At 39.5% G+C, this 22,163-nt stretch overlaps 1 protein-coding gene across 3 annotated transcripts in view; it reads right to left on the minus strand.

Moving 5' to 3' along the window:
• CDKAL1 (CDK5 regulatory subunit associated protein 1 like 1) overlaps positions 1 to 22,163 on the minus strand; it is a 704,761-nt gene that overhangs the window by 33,050 nt on the left and 649,548 nt on the right. For all 3 annotated transcript variants that reach the window (XM_053601908.1, XM_053601906.1, XM_053601907.1), the window contains 2 exons: positions 6,085 to 6,168; positions 3,085 to 3,249 (listed from right to left, as the gene is read on the minus strand). In XM_053601908.1, the coding sequence (XP_053457883.1) occupies positions 3,085 to 3,249; positions 6,085 to 6,168 (249 nt within the window). The remainder of the gene's footprint in view (positions 1 to 3,084; positions 3,250 to 6,084; positions 6,169 to 22,163) is intronic.

Below are 22,163 nucleotides of genomic sequence, written 5' to 3' on the forward strand. Positions count from 1 at the left end.
CCATCCACTTTTATTTTTAATTTTGTATTTTTTGAGACAGAGTCTCAAGCTGTTGCCCTAGGTAGAGTTCTGTGGCATCACAGCTCACAGCAACCTCCAATTCAGTCTCATGCAATCCTCTTGCCTCAGTTTTTCTATTTTTAGTAGAGACAGGTCTCACTTTTTGCTCAGGCTGGTCTCTAACCCATGAGCTCAAGCTGGCCACCCGCCTCGGCCTCCCAGAGTGCTGGGTTACAAGTGTGAGCCACTGCGCCTGTCCTGCCAGCCACTTTTAAATCCTGTGAAAAAGAAAGTTGTTCTCTTCAGGCTTGATCGTCTTAGTTCATGTGGTCAGCAAAAATACGAGGTCTGACAATTAAGTTTATGAACTCATTGTAGAAAAAGTGCTGTACTCTGCATTGCTGAACATCACTGCAGTCACTTTCCGGCGCTCCCCCTGGGAAGCTAGGCACAGACGCCAGGGCCTCGTCTACCCTTCAAAGCCATTTTGGAACTCTTTTTGGTATGGCTAACAGAGCTGTTACTGTACGGCACATAGAAACATGCAACAACGGTACTGAACGCCATTGAGCAAGAAAACTACCACATGGCGACACAAGCGCAGCTGTGAGACACAGATACACCAAAGTTACGAACCCTACTGAGTTGTTTGTACAGTGTTGTCAACTAAGTGCTGGTGACAAGCTCATGAACTTAATTGTCAGCCCCCGTGTGATGACAGCTCTGGTGGTCACTCCAGATAGAGTTCCAAAATGGCTTTGAAGAGTGGACTGGGTGTGTGTTGGTGCCTGGCTTCGGAAGGGCACCACCTCAAAGGTCACCGTGGTGAGATTCGGCAGTGAGGTGGGTAGCACTTTTCTAGGATGAATTCACAAACCTAATTGTCTGAACCTGTATGTATAAGATCAGGATAAATTCATAAAACAAAACCTTTGACCTCAACAAGAGCTTAGCTTTAAACAATAACAAATACTAATGCAGATTAAAAGCATGTTCATTAATTGATAGGACGCCATTCATGGTGATAAAAGCCTTCCCTGCTTCTCTTAATGTAAATCCCCAAATCAATGTTCCTAACCTTTGGCCTCACACATGCTATAAGACTATTTCTAGAGGCCCAGTGGGCCAGCAGCCAACTGACCTTTTCCCGCACCTTCCACAGCACTCCTGGGCCACCCTGGCTCAGAGACGGGCTGGTGGCTGAACTGAGGACTCCCTTTTCTGAGCTAACGCAAGGGCGGGGGAAGTAGAAAAGGCTCTTCTACAGAATTTCAATGGGGCTACTGCTTAGAAAGTAACACTTTCTTTTTTTTTTTTTTATATTTATTTATTTTTATTAAACCATAGCTGTGTACTTTCTAAAGGAACATTGCTTTTCCTAATTTACGTATTATTAATGACAATGTGTCTGAATACTACCCTTTTAAATAGGTACACATAAAGGAATTAAAACAGGCAGAGTCTTTGAAATAATAATTTGCCCACTACGGCCACTTACTGAGAAAACCTTTTCCCTGTGGCAATCTAAAATCAACCTTGTGAAATATACTATGTGGAAAATCAAACAATTAAAAAAGCCAACTTCTTTAGAAAATTTCTGAAGTACTAGCTAACACTTCAAAAGCCAAATCTCTAGCAATTTATTTATTTATTTGTTTATTTAAAGAGATAGAGTCTGGCTCTGTCACTCAGGCCGGTGGGCAGTGGCACAATTATAGCTCACTGTTACCTCAAACTCCTGGGCTCAAGTAATCCTCTCTCCTCTGGCTCCTGAGTAGATGGGACTACAGATGTGTGCAAACTGGGTACTTTTTAAAGTTTTTGTACAGATGGGGTCTCATTATGTTGCCCTGGCAGGTTTTCAACTACTGCCGTGGCTTCCTGAAGGGTTGTGATTCTTAGTGTGGACCACTGAGCCCAACCTCGGGTCATAGAACTTAAACGCTATATTATAGTCTTTCTTCCCGGCACACCAGAGCAACCCCCTAAGTATGATTTAACAACAACAAAAATAATAATAACAAAAATTAATGGTTATGCTTATCAAGTTTTAGTGTTCTCTCCTGGCTGTGCAGGCTGACATACGTGGCGGGTTTTGACGAAAGCTAGTCTAGGCCACTCTGCTTGGGTCAGGTGGCTATTCACTTAGATCCTTCACATGCACTTGTCAAGCACATGAGGTGTCACTTCTACTGGACATGAGAGTCCGGCACCGCAATCAGTGAGAACATGTAGATAATAGTACCCTCTCTGTTGCTATTCCCAAAGTCAAGCTATACTTCCTTTATTGTAATTCGAGGGAAGAGGTAATACATAAATTAAAACAATTTTGGAATTACATAGTCAGATGAATATCAGTTGTCTTTCTTCCGTATGCTAAGTCATTGCTATATACTTTTGGAGCACTTAACAATTGTGTTGGGGAAAGGACATCAAATGATGCTTAGAAATGGGATACACATTTTCATTTCACACTCCATCAGCTTTTACAACTGTAGCTCAATGAAATGTAAGAGAGAGCTTGGCAAACAGCCATATTTACCAAGGTATAAAACAGGGGTCAGGTTACTTTTTTATAGAAAGAAAAAAAATGTTTAATTTTCACTCCACATGACTAGAGTAGATATCCAGCTAACACCACACAAAAAGGCGCTATAACCACAAATACGACATGGTTTAGTGCCCGTTCAACTGGAGGTTTTTACTACATTATAAACGGCTTTGTAAGGCAAGAAAACGTTCTTTCCTCATCCCTTTCCACCCAGGATCTACTGACACAGAAACGTACTGGATCAGATCATCTTGGATGTTAAATCTTTCACCTGCAAATAATGGCTTTTACCCTCTGCTTCTAGGCTGGAATAAGAAATAGCTTATTCCCTTTACAGGCAGAGAAGCAGAGCTATAGGCATCAGCAAAAACACATCTTTCTAATTCAGATTTCAATCTGTCAGAAAGGATTAAAGCCTCATGCATACATAAGAAGGGAACTATAAATGATAACAGAAACATGGTCTGGAATCACTGTGCTTCCACAGCTGCTGTTTTCCTAGCAGGGTGGAGAGAAGAGCATCTTTTCCTTACCTTTGTTAAACCTGAGACTTCTCCCTTCGCTAACGGTTTGCTGATGGATGGCGTGTACACTTTGGCTGCTGATACTGGCTGCCCTTTCATGAAATGTTTTCCTGCTTCATAGATGTCCACTTCAACCATTTTCCCCATGAATGAGGAGTTCTTTGGTACTAAAACCTTGAAAGAAAAATTTCCAGAAGGCTTAATTTTTAAAATCAAACATCTGTAAAGAATAATTTTAATTTTATAGAATTAGATAACATGGAGAGCTCTTGCATCCCCCACGCCCAGCTTCTCCTATTTTTAACACCTTATATTAGTATGATACATTCATTTGTCACAATTAATGAACCCCAGTTGATATATTACCATCAAAGAATTTGTATACTTTATTCAGATTTCCTTAGCTGTCCCTTGGTGTCACTTTTTTATTCTGAGATCCCATCCCAGTGGACTCTATCTTGCAGATGCTCAAGCATCTGGGGACCCTGCAGGAGGGGAAGGTGTTTCTGGGAGCAGCTCCCGGGTAGCACACGGTGCTCCTCAGTGCAGGGCGCCTGCTGTCCTGGGACACATGTAAAGCAGACCTGCAGCCATCAGCCAGCCACTCTGGGGCGGGCCTTTGATATTCTGCTCCTGGCTGCCCGGTGCACTGAAGAAAACTGAGGCAATACTGATGAAAGCCTTATACTTTTCATACTTTCCAAGTTAGCTGTCAGAGTAATGATTTGAAAGGCCTGCACACATGTGTGTGCGTGTGCTTCTGGGGAGGAGGAGGAACATTTAAAAGTAACCTTGTCAATAACCCAAAACACTGGTGTTTGAAGCTAAATGATGCTAAATGAACCTAAATGGAAGCCTAACGAGTGGTTGCCATTTATTTATTTATTTACTTATTTTTGCACCAATAAGAAAAGTAAACGTTAGTCTGAGGAGCCTACCTCCACATGGAACCAAGTACTCTGAAGGTCAGTTCACAGGAAATTGTCAAATGGTCTCTTACCAGTGGGGATGACTGATAAAAACACTTGTTTACCTCCAGCAAACGTTGCCCCTCCGTTGAGACTTACAGGTAGTTTGCATGCACCATGGCTCCCTCCACTCCTGTTTTAGTGCTGCAGCTACTTGCCAATCTTTTAAAGTTAGGATCCAAAATAAATAGACCAATTCTAACCTCATAATACTTTGATATCTAGATACAATCTTCACCTCTGGAAGTCATCTTATTTAGAAAAATAATTCCCATGAAATCTTTGATATGCTTAGTTATAAAGACAGAAAAGTCAGATGAGAGCCAGAAGTTCCACAGCCAATTTCTCTGAGAGGCAAAATTGGATCTTGGTCTGAGTTTGATTTTTATGACCACTGAGTACACTACTTCATCAAAGTATAGGGAAAAGGTCACCTGGGTGGTGAATTACTCATGGCAAGCAAACAAACTAAATAGCTTTAGCATTGGGATAGGAAAGCCCTTTTAAATCAGTTTTTATAAAATAAGAAAATCTCTAGAGCAAACTATCCCTGGGAGCTTGGGTACTATTCTGGGGGAAAATAACCCTCCTTCATCTGCTGCCTTGATCTGAATGAAGGGCTCAGTGTTTTTTTCCTCCTCCAGTTTTAATAATTGGAAAAAGCCTGACTGCTTTAAATTGGAGGAAACAGCTAATGAGGCATGCCACTGCCTTGAAAATGAAGGGAAAAGAGTTCCCTGCTGAGGCAGAAACCCAGATGGCAAGAGAAAGGAGAGGGAAGAGGCAACCAGAACACAACTGAGCCCTCTCAAGGCTGAGCAGAAGGGTGACCTGAACAGGGGAATGGCTCTTTGGAGTATGTTCATGAGATGGGAAATGGGGAGATGGTCAGCCCAGACAGGGAGCGTTGGGATCTTCCTCATCTGAAGTCTTTCCTGGGTACTGAATACAGCATGTTGACTGTGGCCCTTGAAAAGCTCCTCCGTGCTTCCTGAGGACCCACAGAATAGCCTCAGATGATTTCATGTTGAAGGTCAATGCTGGAGGCCACCTCAGCTCCCGTTTTCCTACGTTCCAGCCCAGCCCGTATCTGATTTGCCCTCCCTGGCCTTAACAGTCTCCCCAAGCTCTAATTCTAGCCATGACCCACAGAGAAAAAAATATTTACTTCCTATCTGATGAGAAAGGTACAAAAAAATAGGAAAGCTCATTTGATTTTAAGAACATTTAATCCAGTAGAGAATAAGCCAGGAAATCCCTACATCCCCATGACGGTCTCCCACCCTAGAGAGTGTACCATCTCCTCCTTGGCCCTTGCCAGAATCCATGCATCTGGAGGGGGCATGTTTTCTTTAGCCACTTTTGAATTGCCTTCCCACCAGCAGGAGTGCAATCCCAAATGCTCAAACACAAGGCAGGTGCCTGGTGGGGCAAGGCAGGCCCGAGCAGGTGGGGAGGGAGGAAGGCCAGTTAGTGGGAAGTCCCAGGCATCGCCTTCAACACTAAGTGCAGTGGCTTCAGTCCTCATGCTGGTCTGCATAGCTGTTCACACCATTTGAGTTGAGTCCAAGGAATGGACTCCACTGTTTTTATCAAGGTAAAAGTTAAAAAAACACATACTAAAACTAAAGAAAAATGAAATACCAAATAATCAACCAACTATCTGAAAAACAAAACAAAACAAACAAAATAAAAACGTAAGGGTGATGTGCTGATGAGAGGAAATCCCTGCCCTTTCAGGCTGATGTCACCTGTGCAGACACCCTTCCTGCAATCTGAGCAGGACTTTCCTCCTACTTTGCCAGGCTGTGGGAATTTTGGCAGTGCTCACTGCCTGGTTCCAAACTCCCAGAAGCGCAGGCCACACCCATCAAATACACTTACTCCTTTGATGTACTGCAAAGTAAGTCACAAAGATAAACACTGATGATAGCAAGGCTGTGACAAGATTCAACTCTTTCCCCTTTTAAATCTTCTTTGCTTAAACTTTCAGAAGTCTCTTATTTTGGAGAAAACTCCAGAATACTGAAGTGCCTCTTACCTGCTCATAGAATCGATTGTGCGCAACATAAAACTTGGAATCAAAAGATTCTTCCGTGACTAACACTTGTTGTCTTTCACCAATCTGTGGAGAGAAGGAGAGGAAAAAAGGAAAGATAAGGGCAGACACCTGACAATCCAAAAATAAAGGTCCACCTAAGTACGTCTGGACCCAGTAGTGTCCTCTTCAATTTAAAGTAGATTTTAGATCCTTAGTTATTGAACAGCTAACATTGTTCAAATTTCAAATCTCTGATTCAAATTTCTGGAAAGACATTAACTATGTGGCAATATAAAATTAGCATAGTATCAATCCTTATTTACCTATATAATTATGAAACAGAACTTAATCTTATTTCCTCCTTCAACGTAAGTAAGATCATTAAAGCTTCTATGACATACAAAAATCTTCTAAATATCCCTGTTTCTTGAAACAAAGTTGCAAAACAAGCCAGAACAAGCTGCTTCTAATCCAAATTCATGAAAATATTTTGGCAATATGAAAGAATAGTAATAAACATTAATTTGAGTTATGAGAGATGTAACACCAAAGAAATATGCCTCCCAAAACCAGACATTAGGCCTTTGTACCTCAGCATTTCATATGTTGTATGAAATTCTGAAATTACCAATTCATACAATTATTTACTTACTTTATATATATTTGTTCTGTCACAGGCAACTATCTCTTTGCTGTAGCCGTGACCTTGTTTTCATTTATTTTTTTAAGAGAAAGATCGCAAAAATATGAACTGTTAATTTGCTACAGGACTGATCAACATTTATGATGTAAGTACACATTTTTAATAACAATGAAGTTAAATCAGCCAAAACAATGGTAAAAGAAATATGACTATTCTAAAAGCATTCTACCATTTCCAAGTTTATTCTGCTGTGAAATGCGGCATTTAAAGTATCAATTACTCTTTTTACAAAGTTGCAAAATGTCTGCTGTAGCGGACCAACTGTACTGAATGATGGTGCCTGGAATTATCTTTGCCATTGCTACTTAATAAATACAACCCCTGAAATTAAAGCACATTGGCAAGATGATTTTTTAAAAATTCCTATTCTAATTTGTAGAGACTTGTCACTATGTTCAGGCAGCTACCACGGAGAAACTATAAACACAGCTGTGCTAAACAGACCACCTAACAATTAAAAAAAAAAATCAAACTCCCCTCTCCATCATACAATGCCAATACCTAAGTACACCATAATTTACTATCTAGTTTGCTATCTCATTCAAAATGTAGTTCCCTTAGCAAAAGGGTGTAAGGTCCCAGAGATGATACTTATCAAAGACTTGTTTCGCTCCCTGAAAAACAACGAAAGTTCTGGCAACATTAATCTCTTTAAAAAAATCAAGTAACAAAAAAGAAAATTCCCTAACTTCTACTTCCAGTTTTAATGCCTTTTTTTTTTCCGAATAAGATCAGTGAATATTTGGTTTTACTGAAGTATATTCCTCTAAAAGGAAACTTAGAATGTTTGCACACATTTCCCAGTGTGAGCTGCTTATAAGTTCGGATAAGTATCTGTCAATGGTTCTTAAGGAAATCTGCAAGTATCTTCATCTAACATGGAGTTTTCAGAAAATTAATTTAACAACAATATAAGATTGTAGAGCCAGTGAAAATGTATGCTGCTTCTTCCCTTTTGTCAGAATCAGTGAGGGCAGTGCTGGTCATTTCTGGCTGTTCTCTTTCATCTGGAGATGATTATGATGACAGTAACATCATAACATAAACACAGAGTTAGAAGGACTCCCCAGGTTTACACAGCACAGAGCTGTGTTTTCTGTGAACCGTCAGAGAACTATTTGTAGGTGAGTATTTAACTGTTATTTGCCAGAAGGACTTGGAAGAACTGAGTGCAGTAATTTATGGTGGTAAACACCTTTCCCTTCACCCTATTTGTGCCCTTAGCTGAGGACCTTGTCTCACTGGTGAGTACCTTAAAAATCCCCGTAGCATACTGAGTAAAAGTGAGCATGAACTAGCCAGGTGTGGTGGTGAGCACCTGTAGTCCCAGCTATTAGGGAGGCTGAGACAAGAGGATTGCTCAAGCCCAAGAGTTAGAGGTTGCTGTGAGCTACAAGGCAACAGAGGGAGAGTCTGCCTCCAAAATAATACAAAAAAGCAAAAGTGAGCATGAATGGGACTTAAGGAAGGCAGAAAGAAAGAAAAGAAAGGGAGGACGGGAAGGTAGGAGGAAAAGGAAGAAGGGGAGAGAAGGGGAGAAAAGGGGAGGGGGGAGGAAAGAGAAGAGAGGAGAGATAGATAGATAGATAGAGAGAGAGAGAGAGAGAGAGAGAGAGAGAGAGAAAGGAAGAAAGGAAAAAAGAAAAAAAAGGAAAAGAGAAAGAAAAGAAAGCATGAGAAGGCCAGGGTGGGCTTTGATCAAAAGCTGCTGCAATCCATCCCCACCCATATATACATATGAATAATAACAGCTCTCCTCAATATATTTTATGAATGAAGTCATATTAAAATGAACATAGAATACAACCTTTAAGAGAATTGACTCTTCCAAATAATCTTAAAATCAATGATGAAGTTAAGGCAGGGGTAGTTCAGATGAAACTCTAGAAGAGGTCACTGGTAGGGTCTGAGTACATTATTTTAAAGATGAAGAAACTTGTTACGTTTTGGGCCTTCACTTTCCTCATCTAAAAAAATGGGAGGTTGGTGGATGCAGGATAGAGGTGGAGAGAAGAGAGTAGGGCCCAAGAAGCTGTGAGTTATAGTATTTTAAGGACCTTTCAGTTCAGTCCTGGCTTGCGGAACATCTGTGGACTAGGGATTGTTAAGCCCACAGGTTTGATGAGAATCAGATGAAGGAAATCATGTACTCAGAATCAAGGCTGTGTCTCTTTCTTACAGTAAATGTATGCTTAGAGGCCTCAGTAAATTACAGCTACTTTCTTGCTACACTTTAAACTAACAACTTGATCTTTAATGCAATACAGCACCAAGAAAGATACACAAAGTTTCTCAAAAGGCTTGCGAGTGACCTGAAGTTTTGAAGAAGCTGTCAAAATTTCAACAAAGCCCTTTTTTATTTTACTGAATTTTTTTATTTCAAATTAATATAAGGGTACAAATATTTAGATTACATCGTTCTCACTTCCAGGGTAAAGTTCCAGTTGTAAAAGAGCCCCTCCCCCAGGGGGCGTGTTATGCACCCTCACAATGTGCACATTAGGTGAGATCCCGCCTCAGGCCCTCCCTCCTCTGCCAGTCGTCCTTCCCCCTTCCCTCTTCTTCCTCCCTCTGCCCTCATATTAGATTATATTTGCATTTTATTGTTTATGTGAGCATGCAATTGTTTATATATTGGTTTCATATTAGTATGGAGTACACTGGATATTTAGTTTTCCATTCTTGCAATAATTTACTAAGAAGAATGTGTTTCAGCTCCATCCAGGTAAATGTAAAAGATGTAAAGTCTCCATCTTTTTAATGGTGGAGTAGTACTCCATGGTATATATACACCACAGTTTGTTGATCCATTCATGGGTTGATGGGCATTTGCTTCCACGACTTGGCAATTACAAATTGCCACAATATACATTCTGGTGCAAATGTCTTTGTGGTAAAATTATTTTTGTTCTTCGGAACAAGCCCTTTTCCATAATCCTAAACTGTTCTTTTCCTTCTGATTTGATTTACAAAGCATGCAATTTGTAGTTGGCTGCTTAATAACATATTAGAGCTGAAGACCTCCAGTTGGGAATACAACCTCATGCTAGCTAAAGCTTTTCTAAGAGAAACCCAGTTTCTCTCACATAGCTTTGACCTTCAGAACATTTGTCAGGAAAGTAACTTGATTCTAGCTATCTGAAGTAAGGAACAATTCTTACCTTTAAGGCTTGTTCCTTTATTTAATTCAGCTCTGTGGACTCCTGAAAGTGACTGTTGGTTCTGGTACCTGCTTTAACAAGCTAGGCATACTTTATAATTTATTCATCCAAATTACATCCTCCAAATGTAAGTAAAGAGAGGAATTTTAACCTTATTTTAAAAGACATTTTATAAAAATGGCTTTGTAAAACCATCCTTCCTTTTACAGATTGGGTCACTGAAGTGAAGGAGGTTGTGGTAAAAGTCCCCCAAGAGACACTGCTCTGGTATGGTGGGTGGGAAATACTGCCCCTGGCTGTGAAAAAATGAGTGTGGTACAATTTTCTAGGCCTTGTTGAAAAGATATGAGAAAAGCTCTTATACTTTTTTTCTTTAAACCACAAAGGCAGAAAATGAAGGCAGTATTCCCCTAGGCCTAGACAGACAAAGAATGTAAGAACTTGGAGGGGGCTCAGCAATCTCTCTGATTTCATAGGGAGGGGACTACAGTCCAGCAAGGAGGGTGATTTGCAGAGAGAAGAAAAGGAAGTCTTTGAACTCTTCCCACTTCTAGATGCCTCCTATTTAATTGGTAGCTGTAGAAATCTTATAACATCATGCATCGAATTCTGCCGTGTCTGACTTTTCCTTGAGTAGAGAAACATCTGTGACAAACAGCAATGTCTTCTAAATTCAATTTTTGGGTAGATCTGTTTTCTTTTTTTTTCTTCAGTAGGTTACATAATCAGCTAGCTGTGTCACTTGTGTTACAGCTATGCTTACATTTTCCCAAGTGCCTGAAGTTGTGGAAAACATCAGTTCTAACCATATGGCTGGAGAATGCAGCTAAAACACACACTTGCATTTAAAAAGCAGTGGTTTCCAGGGGCGGCGCCTGTGGCTCAGTGAGCAGGGCGCCGGCCCCATATACCGAGGGTGGCGGGTTCGAGCCGGCCCGGCCAAAACTGCAACAAAAAAATAGCCGGGCGTTGTGGCGGGCGCCTGTAGTCCCAGCTACTCGGGAGGCTGAGGCAGGAGAATCACCTAAGCCCAGGAGTTGGAGGTTGCTGTGAGCTGTGTGATGCCACGGCACTCTACCGAGGGCAATAAAGTGAAACTCTGTCTCTACAAAAAAAAAAAAAAAAAAAAAAAGCAGTGGTTTCCAACAGAATTCTGCGGCTGGATGAATGCTCATCAAGTACACTCTATTTCGTCAGTTGTCCTGAAACAAATAGTTTTGTACAGGGCTATATAAGGACCTAAAGAGAGAAAGTGAGGAGAATTGTTTGAAGAAAGGCAGACATTACCAAAATTAAACAAAGCCATCAGGGCATCTGGGCTGACACCTTTAAGAAATGCTACTTGTATAAGTACTCTTTGAACTGGACAAAGCAAAAGGTTTCTCTTACACTCATATATGGCTTTAAACGTAAACTTTATATAAAGTTTACTTTCCTTTTGACTATTTTGTTTTCCTTTGCACTTTTGCTTTACTGAACAGAAAACCCAAGATGTGGCTATAATACTGTCCATCTAGTTTCTACTCCGAAAATTTTCAATATTTCAATTTAACTATTTAGAGTATCAACTCTCCCTCCCTCCAACACAAATATATAAATTAAGATATGAGGGCTGTCCAGAAAGTATCCAGCCATGTAACACTAGAGACCCGTGGCTGGATACTTTCTGGACACCACCTATATACTATGTATGAACCCAGGTAAGATAACAATTTATGAGGTGGCAAAGAAATTATCTTGCTGCCCTTGAAGAGTGTCTTACGATGACTTGTCCTGACCATTCTTTGTCTTAGGAAAAGAAAAGAGCTTAAAACACACATAAAAAGTTCTAATAATCATTTATATCACTGTCCCAAAAGAACTTGAATTTTATTTATCCTACAAAATATTTTGACATGCTACTTCTACAACTATGTTTTCTTTTCTTTATTGTAGATAATAAAATACAATTTTTCTACCCGACTGGTTTCTGAATGTATGACTCTGGGAAATGTCAAATGTCTTTCTTTAGCTCCAGTCAAATTAGTTCCCCCCCACCCCCAAGCTGCCTGGAACATGTTAAACACAAGGCTGTGACCTTAAACTCTGAAATAATATTTCTAATGTCTGTGCAAAAGCTTGCCCTCACATATACCTTTAGACTAATTACTGCAGTGTAATGTTGCCAGTGAACCGCTGTAATTACACTTGGAGAAAAGTATGGTCTTGTTCTTTCCTAGCTAATGAAAATGATAACCTTTCCATTCTGATTCATCACTCACAACAGGCAGAGCATGCGATGCTGGGTCTCCAGGGTATACCGTAATTTCCCTGGCTATTTATGCACACTTCTATTTTCTGGCCCTGTGGAAGCTGGAATGAAAGAACCAGGCATACTTAGGCTAAAAACAGCCGTAATAATAGCAATAACATTAAAATTTAATATCATCCTTATTCCACAATGCCATTTTATAATGAAATGGGGCCATGACACAGCAATGTGTGTCAAAAATGATGACAGCATAGACAACAAGTAACACGCCTCTAAGCGCACTGAATTCCAAATGTTAGCCATCAGTGTACTGGTCTACTTAGGGATTCCTGAGAGAAATGTTGGACAGTTTATTCTCAAAGGGGCTAGACTGGTATCTGACTCTGAAACAATGACAGAAAATACATTCTATTATATCTTTAAGAAATATTACCCTCTGTGAAACAATATTCTTTAGCTACACTTATTAATGGAAATAAATGTGTTCAAAGGGAAATGTGTTCCTTTGAAGCAGAACATCCACACTTTAAATGGACATATACTGCTTGTATTAATGGCTGTGAGTATCTTAACAGTCCTCTTCTTCCTTCCTTGCATTTCAGATGAACCTAAACACAGGAGAATGGCAAATCCATGTAGCTTTGATGGAAGACGCAAAGGGGAGACTGAAGGCAGTTCTACTAAAGCAATTGGACCACGAAGTTTCTTCTAACAAGAACTCTTTTGTGCTTTTTTCTTCAATTGCTGGATGGTTTTCTTCTAGCCATGTGCCCACTCCAGTAAGAGGAAGACAAGTCAAACTCTCTTTCCAGGTGGAGGCCAAATCCCCTGCTATTTTCATATGCTCATTAACAGACAACGGTAAAGGATAATTGTTACATAACAAATGCCTATTTGATTCCTTTCTACCATCAGGGACACATGTAGTGCTGAACTTCAAATTCAAAGTGGTGTGTTGGCTGGTGTGTTGGCTCAGGTCTGTAATCCTACCACTCTGGGAGGCCGAGGTAGGAGGACCAGTTGAGCCCAGGAGTCTGAGGTTGCCGTGAGTTATGATGACATCATTGCATTCTACCCAGTATGACAGAGACTCTGCCTCAAACAAACCAACAACAACAACAAAAAAGGCCAAGTTTTCACTACTTGCTTGTAGATTTTTGGCATTCTAGAACATTTTATGGTACTGCCTATGATGCTTTTGTGAATTTCCTTCTTAATTGTGATAAGAACACATAACATGAGACCTGTGTTCTCAACAAACCCAAAGACGCTGACCTTTCTTAGCTTAGGCCTGGCACAAATATATCACATCTGTTTTTCCCCACAGTGGGCAAACTCTGCAACAGCCAGACAGTGTGGGAAAGTGCCCAACATTTAAAACCACGTAAAGTCCTGTGGCCAGATATTACCAGTAATATCTACGCACGAGATCTTATTAATGGGATGACTAAGTGAGATATATGTGTAGAATTCTTTCTCACTAAAAGTGCAAACCTAAAAATGGAACGTGACCTGCATTCACTTCCACTCCCCTAATCTTTTCCCAATGTTCCCTATCAGTCATTTCTTTTTATGTCTGGGCCAATCCCTTTTGATGACTAGATTCTCATAGTGGGGTATGCTTATAAAAGTGGGCTGTATACCTTAAATATATAAAATTCTGTCAATTATACCTCAAAAAAAATTTAAAGCCACTCCCAAATACTTGGAGAAGATATGAATTATTAGTTTCATTAATGAAACATTTTTTAACATAATGACATGTTGCCATAAATGAGAAGCTTTTAAATACTGATTTTTTAAAAATCAATTTACATTAAAAATTGCTATAAGCAAAGTTAAAAAGCAAGCAAAAAGATCTGTAGCACTTATGACATAATACATCATAAATATGACATGTATAATATACGATCTATATAACCTATATAAAGAGCTTTTATAAAATAGTAAGACAATATTCCCAATAGAAAAATACTGATGAAAAGGCAATTCAAAACAAAAAAAATTCTAAATTATCCACATATAGTACATATGTGAAAAAAGTCTACCCCACTCTCAAAGGAACAAGCACTGGATAAGGAAATAGCCTTGTGTTCCCATAAACGGCCAAAAATATGTAAGAATACCATGTGTTTCTTAAAAAAAGGTTTTTCTATCCCACCCTTCCCTCAAAAAGGCACAAAAGCAACCAGTGACTGTACTTATTAAAAGGTCACTTCCTTGGAAGGTGCTTATAAAATATTGTTTCACTGATGACACAACAAATAAGCCAAATTTTGGGGGGAAAATGCAAAAGCCGAGTTTGAGAGATTGAGTGTATATGTGATCTAGTAATTGGCAAAAGCCACTTGTCAATTCCTCTCAGACCTTCTTATTTGTCCCCAAGTCCTCATTCCAAAATTAGGGAGCAGTGACCACCAGGCACCTCCGCAGGCTACATCCCCACAACACATAACAACAGCAGAGCACTCGGGAGAATGCAAAGAAAGATTTAGACATCTGGAGGAAAAAAGGTGCGTGTGGGTGTGGTATAGCAGACACTGCCCAACTTTCTTGTGGAATAGGAAAGCTGCTTTTCAAACACTAACTTATTAGAGAGGATGGGTAAGCACAGACTCTAAATGTGAATTTTTTAAATCATGAATTCAGAGCTAGAAAGGATGGAAGGCAGGAATGAACAGATGGTTTAGTCCGAAGTCTTTATGTTACAGATGAGAAAACTAAGATGACTTAGTTTTCTAAGTCATTAAGAGATGAAGTCACTTGGTCAAGGTAATACAGCTCAGAATATTTAATGCCTAATACTAAAAGTGAATTTTATTCTGACAGTTGTTTTCAGCAAGTTGTGAATTCCTCACCTGCTCTAAAATTAGAGCAGTCATCACAGTAGCCAGGAGCCCACCCTGTGCACTGGAGATGTGGCAAGCCCACATTGAGATTTTTGAAAACGTAACATGGAGAACGTAAGAGATCTCATTAATTTGTTTAATACTGATTACACGTTGACTTGATAATACTTTTGATATACTGGCTTAAATAAAATAAATTATCAGTAATCAATTTCACCTATTTCTTTTTAGTTTAATGTGGCTACCAGAAAATTTAAAATAACATCTGTAGTTCATACTATATTTCTATTGGACAGGGCTGTTATAAAACGTTATAATATTGTTTTAAAAATTTAACAGAAATCCCCCCATTTCACTATTTTAGAAAGGATCATATTGACAATCAAAAAAAATTGTGGTAATCCACGTAGAGAACACGCATAAGTATCCTGTAAAGGTAGAAATTCTGAATAGCTAAACTGCTCTTTTTCACTGTTCTTTATTCTTTCTTCCATTTTCCTGGTTGATCACAGTCTCCCTATAACCTTAATGCATGATCAATTTCCTCATTGTTTTTGTGGAAATCCAGGCAACCAAGGAGAGGCCATCTAAATGTTCCAATCTGTCATTTTCCATTTTGTGTGGCTGCAAAAGCAGCCATATAAAACACAATGGCATTTGAATTAAAAGGCAGAAATTGATCATTCTCAAATTCTTTTTTTTTTTAAAAACGCCCAAATGAATATCCGAAATATGTGTTGTCTTTGGTAAGATAAATCTTTCATTACTAGCCCTGCCCTTGACCATCACCAAAAAACTCAGCATAGATGTGAGCAATAAGTAACACGTGCAGTACACCCCACCATCTTTCAACCTTTGCCAGTTGGGATTGAGGCTGAGAAAAGCAGAAAGGATTTAGCAGAAATCAAAGACAGCCAAGCTCTAATGGTGTCTAATTAGCATAACAAAAGACACTGCCACAATCTTTCAGCAGTAGGCAATACATCTCATTAAAGAAGACTGAATAACAATTATTCTCTTCTGTTCCCCGCCCCACACCCAATACTTTTAATTTAGCTCAGACAGACCCTGAGAGCTCAGCTCAGAGCTTCTATTTTATTGGCCAAGCTTTCAGGCTGCAGGGAAAGAGCCCACTTGTATCACTTGTATTATGATGCACCTGCATCTCAATGCTTTATTCCAATTTCCTCTCCTGCTGTGAAAATGTAGCTTCTTCAAGCACGTAAGTCCTGCTATGCAGTTTATCAGAATATAATATTGAGAAATGTCAATGATTACCTAAAAAAATGATTACTAGTCCTCTAAAATGTCTTTGTTTAAAGAAAATTGATCTAGTCTTTATTTCTCTTCACCTATTCTGTTTTTTCCCTTTGATATTACCTCATTGTTTCAGACTTACCGAAGCTAAATGGAAATTCTAAAAAATTTTATTGCAACCAGTAATTAGCTGTGTGTATGTGCGCACTCACAAACACACAGACACAAGCACACATCATGTAATTTTAATGGGTAGTTGTTTGGAGAAGTCCCCTCTATTTCCTCTTGATAGACAAGTGAGAAAAGAAATTCAACACAGGGAAATCAAGTGGAGCACATGGAAATTTTTGTATACATTTAAACTAGGAATTAAAAAAAAATTCTTCTAGTGTGATTACTAAGAAAGATAAAAGCTTCAAGTAATACTACGTACTTTTCATATCAATCTACTTTGAGTGAGGAGGAGAGAAAAGGACACAGTAATTTAATCCAAACAATTTCCAATTCTGAGCTACATTTTTGATCAGTAACACCTTTCAAAAGGGAATTTAGTATGAGGGCTGCTTTGATTTGTTTTTTAATGGCCTCTCCTGCCAAACACAATATTACGTCGTCCGCTTAAACCTGAACATTGCCATGTCTGCAAGTTGTTCTAGGAAAAGCTGTTTATCACAGATGTAGATAGGAACGAGTGCAATCATTCCTGAGACTAAATAGCAGAAACCGAGCCAACACACAAGGAAAACCTACTCAACCTACAGGGTATGTCTGGATTTCCCAGACTGCTACAAAATTACTGCAGGGTAGGAACTAAGAGACCTTGAGAATATGCAAATCCTTAAAATCATAGACTAGAAAGCTAAGGTGAGATATTCGAAAAGTTATAATACTCTGTACATGGGTACACATTCAAAATGAGCCTTTGAACATCCCTTACATCCTAAAAGACCCTTCTCTAAGTGGTGAACTACTCAGCATTCAAGAGCTAGGTTCCACCTTCCATTCCCCAGGGGGAGTGGACTTTTTTTATCCTTTCTCCCACTGAATTTCCTGTTTAACAGACTGCATAGCTTGACATACATATAAACACATACATATACACACACGCTGGAACACATTTTTTTTTTTTTTTTTTTGCAATTTTTGGCCAGGGCTGGGTTTGAACCTGCCACCTCAGGTATATGGGGCTGGCGCCCTACTCCTTTGAGCCACAGACACCGCCCTAACATATTTTTTACTTCTTGCCTATCTCCACTTCAAAGTTTTGTCAAAAAAGTAGCATGCGAATGTGAACACATTGTTAATGAACTCTATCTATATTGCTTTATATTTGAAAGTTCACTCATAATAATTTTATGTTTTGATCCCCTGTAAGTGATTAGATCTCTCATAACAGCCATGGTCCCAGAGGACAGGTCAGTGTGATCTCTTTCTCTTTTAAGACAGAGCTGCAACCAGTGTGTGTGTGTGTAGGGTGGGGTTGGGGGGGGGTAAGAGCTTGAACAGTACTAATCAGGGAGTCAGAAGACCCCAGTTCTGCCTCTGCCACTAACTGGCTGTTTGATTCCAAGCAGATCATTTCACTTTCGGGTCTTGGTTTCCTCATCTGAAAAAAAAAAAAATAAGGCTGTGTGTGTGTGTGTAAGAAATCAATAGTTTGGAAAGGTGAGTCTGACTTACATAGTCTTGCATTTCTAAATGAAGGGAGCCATTGAAGTGCCCTGCCATGTGTGCTAGAAGCCCACAGTAGAAAGGGAGGCTCTGCTGGCCTTGGCTGCAGGGAAGGTGGTGCTGGCAGTGGCGGCCACCCTGCCCTCCCATGGACATGGCCAGGGCCTGATCCTTGCCTGCCAGTTTGGCGTGAGTCTCACCACCACGGCTGCTTCCTTTCACCCAGTGCTGACCCAAAGTCTGGGATCAACACTGTTTGCCAAAGGATAAATGAAAGAATAAACAGAAGTAACATTCTGGACATTCACTTCATCTTCTGAAAGAAATCATTAATTTGATTCTATACTAAAGCATGCACAGACCCAAGAACAGTTAATGCTGTTAGGAGCATATGGATGGGATGACAGGAATACCATCAAGGGCTTAAAATAATTGTGTGGCTGGAGTCTTTGAGTTGTCCTCAGATCAGCAATCTGGCTTTTGAGAGTCAGGGGCCAGGGTGATACTACAGAAGTCTAATAGTGGATGTTGCAAAAGTTAGATTACTAGTGGTAATACAGCCCGCAGCACTGCTGCTACCTCTGGGGGGTCTACATTTAACTGTTAATAAATTCCAACTTTCTGCACATCGTCCATTTACTACGTGTATATGCTATAAGAAGATAGCTCTGTGCACTGAAACATACTCATGGCTTCAGCATTGCTACTGGTTATCTATATTCAAGTAGTCAGAAGAAAAAAAAATGTTTAAGACAGAGTTTCACTCTGTTGCCCTAGGTAGAGTGCTGTAGCATCATAGCTCACAGTGACCTCAAACTCTTTGGCTCAAGCGATCCTCTTGCCTCAGTCTCCCCAGTAGCTGGGACTAAAGGCATGTGCCATTAAGCCTGGCTAGTTTTTCTATTTTTATTAGAGATGGGGGTCTTGTTTTTGCTCAGGCTGGTCTCCAGCTCCTGAGCTCAAGCTCTCCACCCACCTCAGCCTCCTGGAGTTCTAGGATTACAGGCGTGGGCCAATGCGTCTGGTCTATCACAAGGAAATTTTAAGTAGAAAACTGTCATAGGCCTCCTCCGCCCAATTGCTACTTTAGAATAGGAGTAACTTTTAGAAGGCAACACTGTTAGAGGCCAGATTGTTGCTAAATGCGCTGACCAAGCAGAAGGCAGCAGGAAGAATTAGGGCCCTGAAAAAGCGCAGCACAGGTTAGCATTCCTGGTGGAAGAAGCTTGCCTGAAAAGCAGAGGGAACTCTTTTGCTCCTTTTTTGAAGCCCTGACTCAAAATGATCACAGAAGAGTAAGCAAACATATTTGACGCAAAGAAAGGAAGAAAATTTTCCAATATTGATAAATCTGCAATTCATTTTTTCAGTAGCTATTGGACAGATAAATTATGCTAGGGGAAAAAAACCAAAACAACCACCCAGAACAGCTTCCTGTCATTTCTAAAACACGATCCTACGCCTGCCTGAAAGAGTTAAGGCTATATAAATATTTATCATTCTTCTTTCAAAAGGATAAGAAAAATTCCCTTTGCATACATGAATTTTAGATTGCTAAGCAAACATAAAGAGATGGTCAGAGACCCATCATCTTAATGAGGATATGGTAATGATAACGATTTTTTTTTTTTAGCTTGCTTAAATGTGATCAAAACCTGGAGACTTTGATTCTATACTAAGGCATGCACAGACCCAAGAACAGTTAATGCTGTTAGGAGCATATGGATGGGATGACAGGAATACCATCAAGGGCTTACAGGGGACCAGGGTGAAAGATTCATTAAAAGTGATAAATAGGATATGCCTTCCTTAATGTTTTGCAATTCCACATTCCATATAGCAGGCCAGTGACTATGCATTTTAACTGTCCTTATTTTTAAGAGAGCTGTCAGATTTTAATTACAGATTAAACAGTTATTTGCAAATGAGCACCTCTTCATTAACATACCAGAATCATAATAATAAACAATTCTCTGTTACTAAACAGCACACAGAACAGCATGAAGTTTAAGAACAGGACATACACATTAGCACTACAGGGCAAAATACTCTATTTAATTTGAGCAAATTGTTAAATTTTTAAGGTAAATAACCCAGATGAAAGATCATAAGATTCAAAATTCTATGAGTAGAGAATGTTTTATTTGCAGTGCCTAAAACAATGCCTGGCTCATAGTAAGTTCTCAACAAATTTTTGCTGAATAAATTAATGAATGAACCAGTTCCTTTAATAAGTACGTAGTTATGTCTTCACAGCTATACTATCAGCACTGATACCTTTTGATACCAAATATTACTAAATTGGAATCAAATTGTCAGTGGTGTTTTTCTTAATAGACTTAATTGTATAATTTATTCCAAAGGCCTTAGAAGAATTGCATTTTTCTATTACCATTTTCATAACAAAGAGCAGCTATAATAATCTTATTTTGTGTAGTTCTTTAGTTTTCATTTTCACATGTAATTTGAAACAATTTCATTATTTCTGGTGAAATGTAAGTAACTCAGTCAAGGATACTATTCAAGTTACACATAGCTCCCAGGTGCTAAGCTGCCTAACCCAGTGTTTTCTTCAGTATACAATCACTTTGCTACTTCTTATGTTTCTGGAAGAAAGCATAAAACAAGCTCTTTAACAGAAAACAAGAGGTAATAATAGGCATTCTATTAATGCAATAAAGCAGAAAAAGATGGGAAATGAAAGAGAAATTTTCATTATTATTATTCACTTATCGGAAGAAAAAGAGAAAATAATTAAAATATTTTCTCAAAATGTCTGTCTAGAGCTCTCTACTTTGTGTTAGGATACAACATGTTAAATACAGAGCTGCTAATATTAATGCAGACTAAGAAAACTGTCTTTAAATTCAACATATAATCTGCCCAGAGGAAGAGAAATCATTATATCAAAAAGATATCTGCATTTGTATGTTTATCACAGCACGATTCACAATCCCAAAGGTATGGAATCAACGTAAGTGCTCAGCAACTGACAAGTGGGTGAAGAAAATGTTGTGTATATATATGAACCATGGAGTACTTTGCAGTAACTAGGATGGAACTAGAGACGATTATTGTAAGAATCTTAGGAACAGAAAAATAAACCCACACGTTCCCATTTTATAAGTGGAAGTTAAACTGTGGCTACACAAGAGCTCACAGTAGTATAATGGGTGTTGGAGACTGCGAGTGGGGAAAGGTGGGGCGGGGTGAGAAATCAAAAGTTACCCACGGGGTGTAATGGACACTATTTGGGTTATGGGTACACTAGACGTCCAGACTCCACCCCTGTACAGTACATGTAATACAATTCAGTTTAGATCCCAAATCTATTAAAACTGTTAAAAAGAGAGGGGAAAAGAAGAAAACAATCAGCATATAAGATTTGCCATTAGACCTCTGTCTTAGTGCATTTTGTGCTGCTATAATGGAGCATCTGAGACTGTGTAACTTATTAAAAAAACAAAGAAAAAAAAACCCCAAAAACTATTTTCTCACAATTCTGGGAAGTCCACGATCAAGGTGCTGGTATTTGGGAAAGGCCCTCTTGACGCATCATTCCACAGTAGAGGTCAGAAGGACAAAGAGAGGGTGAAGAGGAAGAGAAGAGAAGATGTACTTATCCTTTTATAAGGAATCCACTCCCATGATAACGGCATTAATCTTCTCATGAGAGCGGAGCCATCGTGGCCTAACCACCTCTAGAGGTCCCACCTTCCACTACTGCCACATTGAGGATCAAGTTTTCGTGACTTGACCATCACCTCCAAACAAACATTGAAATTCAACTGCCATTTTCACACTTGTCGAGAGGAGGGACCTTTAAAAGGCGAGTGAGTTTGGCTTCCTCAGCTCTCTCGCTTCCACCTTCTCGCACTGCCTCACTAAGGGTGCTGAATCCTCCCTCTTCCTTCCCTTCTCGCTCCCTCGCTCACCAGGTGATCCCTCAACCACATCACGAGGGAGCAAGAAGGCCCTTGCCGGATGCTGGCACCATGCCCGTAGACTTCCCAGCACCTAGAACCTGTGAGAAGTAAATTTCTTCTCTTTCTAATTTGCTCAGGGTCTGTGGTATTCTGTTCTAGCAACAGAAAACAGACTAAGACAAGTTTCTACCACATGAACTTTTGGGGACTCATTCAAACCAAAGAAATCTCTAAATTGACTTCAGCAAAATAAAGAAACAG

This window comes from Nycticebus coucang, chromosome 9 (assembly GCF_027406575.1).
Source record: "Nycticebus coucang isolate mNycCou1 chromosome 9, mNycCou1.pri, whole genome shotgun sequence".
NCBI classification, from domain to species: Eukaryota; Metazoa; Chordata; class Mammalia; order Primates; family Lorisidae; genus Nycticebus; species Nycticebus coucang.